General features: G+C 33.6%; 1 protein-coding gene across 2 annotated transcripts in view; it reads left to right on the plus strand.

Annotated features, from left to right (window-relative positions):
- Positions 1-10,085, plus strand: part of STXBP5 (syntaxin binding protein 5 (tomosyn)) — a 130,718-nt gene that overhangs the window by 71,668 nt on the left and 48,965 nt on the right. For both annotated transcript variants that reach the window (XM_004673922.1, XM_004673921.2), the window contains exons 10-15: positions 4,093-4,247; positions 5,376-5,448; positions 8,037-8,184; positions 8,455-8,522; positions 8,779-8,819; positions 9,626-9,846. In XM_004673922.1, coding sequence (XP_004673979.1) covers positions 4,093-4,247; positions 5,376-5,448; positions 8,037-8,184; positions 8,455-8,522; positions 8,779-8,819; positions 9,626-9,846 — 706 coding nt within the window. The remainder of the gene's footprint in view (positions 1-4,092; positions 4,248-5,375; positions 5,449-8,036; positions 8,185-8,454; positions 8,523-8,778; positions 8,820-9,625; positions 9,847-10,085) is intronic.

A 10,085-nucleotide genomic window follows, 5' to 3' on the forward strand; every position in this document is an offset into this window, starting at 1 on the left:
GGGGAATTCCAAGGTACCTCCAGATCTTTCACTACAGTTATGGTCAAAAGATCATAACTTAGTTTCTGGAGAAAAAACTATTTCTTTTAATGGTACTAATGGAATCCCTTGTAATAAACTTGAGCCTGTCATTTTTCCTTTGCTAATTAAAATGCCTTTTATGTAATCTATTATGTCATAATTTTTATTAAAATAAAAGCTTGATTTTTAGATTTACACTAAAAGCCCACATCAGCTACCACTCTGTACATGACTGATTTCTAAGATTCCCTTAATAAAAAGAAATTTTTTATATGTGGGTATTGTCTGTTGATACTAACCATATATATCAATAAATCAAGAAATAAAGATTAGAACTTTAAAAATATTTACATATTAAAAAATAATACCCCTTGCATATTAACAACATTTTCCACTATTTTTGAAAAAATAGAGAGGAAGAATTGCTTTATTTTACAGATTTTTTAGTGGTAAGCATTATATAGCACTATTCTCACATCTGCTTCTCCAGACTGTTCTGTCATTCTTTGAGTATATGGAATAAAAATCCAGCTTTACAGAGCTATGTGGTTGAATTTAAAAATGATAAACATTCTTTGATACTATGCCAAAACTTAGTAAGTGTTAGTTTTTTAAAGACAATTTGTTGTATGGATTCTTAATCCATATCAATAAAGTTTTTGTTCTGTTTCTTAAAAATCTGTGTGCCTGCATTCTTGGTAACTCTTCCCATGTATACTTTCATAGCATCAAGACTGGTCAGTCAGAAAATACTGATTTAATATTTAGGTCAGTCAGTCTCCTAGCACTTAACCATTTCACTGGTAATATGCTTAGATGTTGTTAATATCACTACTGATCTCATCAGTCTCTTAAGTATGGAGAAGCTATGAAACTCACTATAGTGGATAAAAGCTTTCTAAACTGATTTTTTTCTTGAAAGTGTAGATTTTATAATTGTAAACAATATGGATGTTTTAAAAATAATATACTTAAAAGTTTGTCAGTCATCCTTTCAGCAACAAATTAGCAAATAGTTTAGTTTATAACTTAATTACTCAAGTGCTTTTCTAGAAATAACTGCTGAAGCCAGTTTTCAGAACTGTTTGGTATGTACTTCCCAGTTGTGCAGCATAACATTAAAAAATCTTATCTGGGCCCTCCCTGGTGGCGCAGCGGGTTAAAGCACAGCACTAAGAAGCTTAAGCCACTTCAGCATGAGTTCGATCCCCTCCTGCCCTGGAGGAGATCCGCATGGCATTGCAGACCTCTCCTAACCCGCCCGCTGCTCCCCTCAGCAGTATACTGTCGATCTGTCTGTTCTGCTTCCCGCTCTGTCTCTGGTGAATCCTCTCACCCTCCTCATCTCTGGCCTGTACCCCAGTTCTGTATGAATAAATAAATAAATCTTTAAAAAAAAATCTTAATCTTCCATCAAATTTCAAAATCATCATTTTTCTGCCTCATCAAGGACATCTTAAAGTGGAAGAGAAAAAAACCTCTAACACCTGGCAGTGAAGACTAATAATTATTAGTTTGATGCTACTGCTTTGGCTTAATACTAACTGCCAGCAGCTTTTATTAACCCACTATTACTTTTGTGCCATCACTGCAAAATCAGCATGTGGAAAAGAAAGATACTGTGTTCATATGTAATGAAAATGGTTTTGATCTCAGTGGTCTTTTGCAAGGGTCTGGATACCCCAGTCACCTCCCTCTCATCATCACTGTCCATACCACGTGACAATGTAGAGGAGCTCTGCAAAGCTGCACTTGAAATTTGTACATTTTGGTACATAAAAGGCTGTGTAAGTCCAGTTACCAAACAATTAAACAAAGCAGTAATCACACAAATAAAACATTTAATATTGAATTACATAGGATTTTAACATTTTGTGCAAATACTGTAATACATCCACTCTACCAACTGTATATCACTATTAAATTTGTCATTAAAGGAACAGGGACATGTCTGAACATGTTTCTTTATTCTTCTCCTCCCATCTCCCCCAAATAATATCTGTCATTACAAGAGGGAATTAGGGAAACATGGTCTGGCAATGGCTCCCCTAGGTCCAGAAGGTTCTCATAAAACTGAAAAAGATATAGATGTGATCCAGAAAGCTATCGCAGCATGTCATCATCATCATTGTAGAAAAATAAAAGTCACTTTTCGAGAATGTGCTGTATACAGAGCACTTAATAAGCATTTTATATAGTTTGTCATTTAATCTTTACACCAACTCTAAGAGGTGTATATAATTGAAGAGAAAATTGAGGCTTAAATAATTAAAATTAAAGGAAATTTCCCAATTCTGCTAGATCAAACAAATAGAGCCAGACTTTGAGCACAGATGTCTGCTTCCAAAACCCTTGTGCTGTTTTTATTCTCAACTCACTACTTCATTTTAGTGGTTTATCCTTAAAGCTACCCTGTTATTTCCCTGTTAACTTAAAAAGAAATTAAATTTGTCATTACTAAGCATTAGTTCTCTTTTTGTCAAAGAGGGTCTTTCTATCTGCAGTTTCTGATTGAACACCGTAGGACATGAGGGCCTTGCGAAATCCTCAGTGACATTTGCCTTCACCCTCCCTTCCCCCAGCATGATAAAATGAAGTCATGGTATTCAAAACCTTGACTTTTTGTTTCTCCACTAGAGCTACTCGAAGTGTGGTGCATATTTCCAGTGTGCTAACTGTCTTGAAACAAAATAAGTACTGACATCAAGAAGAGTATAGAAGATCTGATGTCATGTGACATTGCACAAAATCTCTCTCCCCCCAAAGCAACTGTTTTTTTTAAAAATAGGTCTTAACCACAGGTAGTTTGAGGAGCACTGTTCAAAACTATAACATAACATGTATGATTAGATTGATTAACAGGTATGACTATAACATGTATACTATAACATGTATGATTAGAAGAGAGAGTGCTTTTGATTTTAGTTTTAGTTTTACTTCCAGGCCCTTGTGCATTCAGATTTTTGAAGCCTTCATTTTCATTATTATATTTTGACTTAATAACTGGAAAAACTTCAGCAGTAGGAATTCATGATTACTTTTTGAGTATGCTTCACAGTTTGCTTTCCATTCTCACCATGCATGCAGGTGAATCCTTTACAATAATTGACACACAATGTACAAAATCTAAACTTTTAAGTTTTATGTGAGAAAAAGGACATTCGACATTATGAGATTTTGGTTGTGTAGATTGTTAGATTATTCATATCAAGTAATATGAATTAAGACAGGAATTGTAGTATCAATTTATACTAATAAAAATCATTATTTAAATATGTGTGCTATTGGGATGCAATCTGAGAATGCTAAATAAACTTTGTTACTGGATAGTTTTTAGGAGATAAGGCACAATTGTACTCACCAAATATATAGTAATGAGGTATGTCATGTGAAGTAGAATGATGTCTCTCTGTACCTAGCTGAGACCTGTGAGTACAGGCCTAGATAAATGATTAACTTACCAATGGTGAATAGGTACAGAGTTAGAGAGTTGGCTATGTGGGGAGGTAAGCTGCCTGCTGGTGCATGTGCTTGGGAGCTATAGATTGAAAGCACACCAGCCAGGGCTCCGGGAGAGACTAAAGCCTCCAAAAATTATTTAAGTGGTGATTTTTCAAGGGCAGTTGGTAGTGGTTTGGTTCCAGATACATCAGTGAGAAGTTATTTCATTACACACACTGGTCCTTAGGGCATTGATACACCTTGGAACTTCCACTGAGAAGGTCTAGCTCTTAGGATTGGAAATAAAAACCTTGTGTTCAAGAGACTTATCAGCAGAAACCCAGAGAGAAATTTTGAAAAATTGTGTAAATGGGATAAAGGAAGAAGATTTAGGGACCAGAGTACAGTATGAAAATCAGATGTGATCAGTGTTCATTTTTATTATAGGTTAACTTTCAGTAATTCTCTGGGGTTTTCCTAATGCGGTTTAAATATCTATATGCAGATGTTAAGTGATGCATAAAAATGTAAGCATTTAAAAATTTATCTCATTATATAAAAGAATCTATGATATAAAATCATAGAAAATCTTGCTTTTTATAATCCTAAGTATATATATTTTACTTTCAGGGAACCTTTTATTATTTTATCAGGAGGTTTGTCATATGATACTGTAGGAAGAAGACCTTGCTTAACAGTTATGCATGGGAAAAGTACTGCTGTGCTAGAAATGGACTATTCAATTGTTGATTTCCTAACACTGTGTGAAACACCATACCCAAATGGTAAGCACTGCAGCTTTAAAACTTATTCTTTACAGGTAACTATTACTCTATATAAAGACCTATTTTATCTTAAGGACTTTCCTTATCCTATTGTGTCAGATCTTCTGGAGAAGACAATCATCTTCATAACTTTGCAGACTTTATTTCAAAAGCTAATTTTGTTTAATAAGCTGTATCTGTGTTCTATTACATATTAGTAGTAAATACCTTTGAAACATTTTCAAGTTCTGTAAAATAGTTGCTATGCAGTAGCCTTCTCCAGAGAAAGGAGATGGGGGCATTTATTTTAAGGAAATGGCTCACTCAGTTTGGAGGCTGATAACTTTAAAATGTATAGATCAGACCTGAAGGCAGAATATTCTGGAAAGATTTGATGTTGTAGTCTTGAGTGTGGATTCTACAGTCTGGCAATTCACAAGTGTCTGCACTTCAGGCTTGAAGCAGAATTGCCTCTTTTTCAGGGAAACTGGGGCTTTGCTCTTCAGGCCTATAACTGACTGGATGAAGTCCATAAAATTATGCAGGACAGTCTACTTCACCCCGACTCATTTATTATTCACATCTAAAAATGTATCTTCACAGCAGCATCTAAGCTGATGTTTAACCAAATAACTGGATACCAATAGCAAAGAAAAGCTGACACATAAAATTAACAACTATCAGGTATTACTTTGAGGAATTTGAATCCAGATCTTTTTCCCTTCTTTTGAAGCCCATTCAGAAATAAAGATATAATGCATTTTATACTTAAAATGAACATATAAAATAACTGAAAAAGAGATTATAGTAATACAGTAAGGTTCTTATGAGAGCCAATAATGAGAGTTGTGTTAACTCTCATTCAGATTTAAATGTTTTTGTTGCATGTTTTGCATTGGAATCTGTAATGCTGTCGATGTTACTATGAACTTTTTCTTGTTCATCAATACAAAAGTGAAATAATTTTATTTGGGTTATTATATACACTTATCTCATTTGAAACATACTAACTGTAAGTTATGTGAGGCTCAAAATGTTAAACACATGATGGTAGGAGCAATAGTCAATAAAGGCCATACAAGAAATGTTATTATTTGCTATTCATTCCATATTTAGACCTACTGTTCATGCATTGTTTTGCTCTTTCAGATTTTCAGGAACCATATGCAGTGGTGGTTCTTCTAGAAAAGGATTTAGTACTTATAGACCTTGCACAAAATGGGTAAGAAATGAAATTTGGTGAGCGACCGTATCAGTGTGTGATAAAAAGTTACCTTTTACTTTGTCTGGCTGTTTCTTTTCTTTGAAAATGCTTTTATTCATATCCATAACCTGCATCTCTTTTAAGAGCTCCAGAAACAGATTTCTAATTACCTGCCAGATTTCTCTATTATGTAGTGGATTACCTAGGTCAACATCTTTTTAACTTAAAACTTACTGGATTTCTGAAATTTCTGATTCAACCAAACACTTGGATATGTTGGAGGCACAAAAAGCCATGTCCGAAATAGATCACATCACAGTCACCTCCAGATGAGCACTGTCTGTCTCCCACCCTGCCAGTCATTAGTGGTGTTCTGAGTAGTTTGCCTGCACCAATCTTCTTACTTTCTTCTGTAAGCTGCTATGATTCTTCTTGTATCTTGTTTGAAAGCACTTTCTCAGTTGGCTACTTTGAACAGTAGGAAGCTGGGGTACCTTACCAACCTGATTTCTCACTCTCTTCCTGCAGAGGAAAATCTCAACTGTATGTCAAACAAATATGACACCTCCAGGGTGCTCTTACATGGCTTCCAACAAGGGGAACAATCCACTGCCATCAGTCATCCACATAACTTGAAGAGATAATCTTTTCCTCTCTAAGTGCTTCCTGTTCTCTCTTAACCAGCCATCCGATTTGTCTGTTCCTACCAGCACCTCTGCAGGGTGGCGCACACATGCACACATACATACACACACCGTTGTGCATACACACGCATGTACACATGTACACACACCGTTCCCTGGGAGTTACCTGGCACTGCCTGTGGAGTTGTGTTTTTTAATGAGGGAAGGCTGCTGCTGGCATCTAGTGGCAGAGGACAGGGACACTGCTAAGCACCCTCAGTACATAGAATTTCCAGCAAAGAATGGTCTGATCTAAAATGAGAACAGTACTGAGGATGGGGAACCCTGAAGTATTAGGTGAAAAGTACTAGTTGCCTTATTTTAAGCTGCTCGTAAACTCATATAAACTTAGTATATGTTGCCTGTCACAATAGTTTTTAGAACAATATGGCCGTTATGAAAGAAGATATTTTAAAATGTTACTGCTATCTGTATGCAAGTCCAAGAAAAAATTATTTTTAATATTATTTTCTAATTTTTTCCTTTGGTAAATTTTTAAATAGTGAAACTTTTCATACATGGTCTGTACTGAGATCTATTAGGGCAGAGAAAATATTTTACAAGTTGCCTTTGACTTAGCATTTTGTATAGCAAATGTATCACTTAAATATGTAGTAATAATGGACTTAAGTGAGCTAAGGAAATAACTGTTTTAAAGAGCAGAAGTTTGCCTATCTTTTTGTAAAGCACATTTCATTTGTGTTTTGCTTCTTGGCTTTTTTATGTGCTTGAAATTGCTTTGCTGACAACTGGGTTCAGTCTGAATTCTGGAAAGTGCTTTTGTAAAAGTATGCTCTGATTTACAGTTATTGCATTACTAGGCTCATCTATGCATCTAATATTTGCATAGTTGATACTTTGATCTATTCAGATGTTTTTAGTCACTTTCTGCTTTTCTAGACTTATTTTTTAATATTTATGCACACAAGAACTGAGGTATAGGCCATGGTGCAGGGGGTAAGAGAGCTCCCCAGAGACAGAGTGGGGAACAGAATAGGCAGATTGACTGAAATACACTGCTTAGGGGAGCAGGGGGCGAGACAGGAGACGTCTGCTGTGCCATGTGGGTAGCTCCCTGGCTGGGGATTAAACTGGAGCTGCCATGGCTGACAATAGTTTGATAATGCTGTGTCTTTAACCCCTGTGCCACAGGGAGTCTCCTACAGACATTTTGAAATAACTATTCCCAATTCTGAAGACTTTAAGCCAGAAAAGAAATACCATTGCATACTTAGTGAAGATTTTATTTTATGGATTTGAGTAGTCTTGTGTTTTATTTAATAAAATAATTTTATAGGTAGAAAATGTGAGAATTTTGTGTAGCTAAACACGAAAATAAGCATTTCTAGATTAATATAACTAGGCATTATTTCATGGAGAAGAAAGGAAAAATTTTGGTAATGATTCATAGGTCTAAGTATGAAGTAGTCATTAATTTAAGAACTTTATAGTTTAATGTTTAAAACTTGCTGTGTCTACTTATTAGCTGCCATACTTTCACCTTTATTCTTTACTAAAATGTTTACATCATAAGTTGATACAATAAGTAAATGAGATATATATATATATTTAATATTCTCAGTGGTTCATGGTATGTAGCTTTAATTGTAGCTTTTCTACTTACTATTCTAATTGGACAACATTTATTACAAAACATACCATTTAGACATATTTGCATAAACTAACATGTGGTTTAATATGTATAATTTCTAAAATTCTGTAATGAAGAATATACTGTCCTTAAAGCTCATATTGGCCTAGAATAAATATTTCAGTAAAATATCCCATAGACTTTTACAGAATATTTATTAACTTTGTATTATTCAGAAATTAAAATTTTCTCATTCCAAAGTTGTAAATTGTTTTGTTCTCATTGTTATTTTTAATCATAATTCATTCAATTTTTTTTTCCTTTTGTTAAAGCTATCCCATATTTGAAAATCCCTACCCTTTGAGTATACATGAATCCCCTGTTACATGTTGTGAATATTTTGCTGACTGTCCTGTGGACCTCATTCCTGCACTTTATTCTGTTGGAGCAAGACAGAAACGTCAAGGTTACAGCAAAAAGGTATTGAGTATGAGTTTTAGTTTTTAATGTTGTATTCTAGAATTTTATTTTGATTACTTTGGAGTGTTTGATTATGATACCTTTTCTAAGGTACATTTTTTTAATAAAAATCCTATTTTGAAGCAAATATTAATATTTGTGCATACATATATACATATATACATATACATATATATGTGCATACATATATACACATATGTATGTAGACACACACAGAATATGACTGCAATTTGTATACAATTAAACAAATTGTATTCATCTTTTTTATAGGAATGGCCCATCAATGGAGGTAATTGGGGCTTGGGCGCACAGAGTTATCCAGAAATAATAATTACAGGGTAAGTAAAAGTAATTTCATAAAATACATAAATTAGCAAGAACTTTAGTAAATTGGGTAGCTAGTGCTTTCCTTTATGTTATTGCATAATGAAAAGTAAATCACTGGAAGAACCTGTCAGTTTACTGTAACTTTTCCCTTTTTTCTTCATTTTCTGTCTCTCTTAAAACATCAATATACATCAATAAGAGGAAGAAAATCTTTAATGTTTCCTTTTTTCCCCTTCTTAATATTCTCAACTTGTTGGCTTTTCATAGGCATGCTGATGGGTCTGTTAAGTTCTGGGATGCTTCTGCAAGTAAGTATTTTGAATATTGTTTTATATTAGAAAACCATTATTCTTGTGCAACCAACATTTAATCTGAAATTTGGAGATTATAAACATACTTTATCAATTATTTGAATTTATTTTTAATAGACTAAAGATACTCTTAAGGATACTAAGTAGTAAATCAAGTATAATTTTCAACAAAAGTACACAAATCCTTTTTTCAAAATTACTTCAAACCTTCACCTTTTAATTCAGATAGAATCAGGAATATGTTTCAAATCAACAGAAAGTTCTCAATTTAATATCCGATACTTTACTGATATCACATAAGTTGTTTTGTCTTTGTGAAATACATATAGTGGTTACATAAAAGCAGAAAAGGAAAGAATGCTTTGGATAACTAATAATTTTAAAAATGCATAGCAAGCTTTCAGGGAAAAATTCAGTTATTATTTTATATATCAGTATTATATTGTTTCACCATGTAAAAATATCACTAGTTCTTGTGCCTTTTTAGGAAAAATATGTAGAAAATAATTTTAGAAAGCAAAATGTTATTTCTTAAGTTACATTTTTACATTTTCCCCACAATTTTGTGGCTCATTTTTTTTTCAAGTTCTCTAAATTCATCATGATAGTAATTTTTTAATAGCTATAATCAGTACATCTTCTTTAATAAAACATTGGATCTATTGTCTAAAAGTATAATAGAGAAATGTAGCTGTAGTAATGAACTATAATTCAGAATACTGATATTTTCCTCTCAGCATGACTGATTAAATATTTCCTTACATTTGATCTTTTTGTATTGAAACATCTGTCATTTCTTCTAGTAACTCTGCAAGTATTATATAAACTAAAAACATCTAAAGTTTTTGAAAAATCAAGGAATAAAGATGACAGGCCAAACACAGACATTGTGGATGAGGATCCATATGCCATTCAAATCATCTCCTGGTGTCCAGAAAGCAGAATGTTGTGCATTGCCGGTGTTTCAGCTCACGTCATTATCTACAGATTCAGCAAGCAGGAAGTCGTCACAGAAGTCATTCCGGTAGTAACCTCTCAGTTTTGTTCAGTGTCAGAGATGAACAGAGACCTCTGCTGTCAGCTCTGTCTAGAGTTTTGAAAAGTTCAGAATGTATTGCCATTTATCTTTTGTGAAAATAATTTATTATGGATATCTTTGTGCTGAACAATGACATCATTAAATATATTGTATCTTTCATTTAGAGAGAGCTAAATTGAGTGTACTCTAATTTTTTTTTTAATTTGTTTTTTTTTTTTTTTTTT

This window comes from Condylura cristata, unplaced genomic scaffold (genome assembly GCF_000260355.1).
Source record: "Condylura cristata isolate star-nosed mole 26May11 unplaced genomic scaffold, ConCri1.0 scaffold00001, whole genome shotgun sequence".
Classification (NCBI taxonomy): domain Eukaryota; kingdom Metazoa; phylum Chordata; class Mammalia; order Eulipotyphla; family Talpidae; genus Condylura; species Condylura cristata.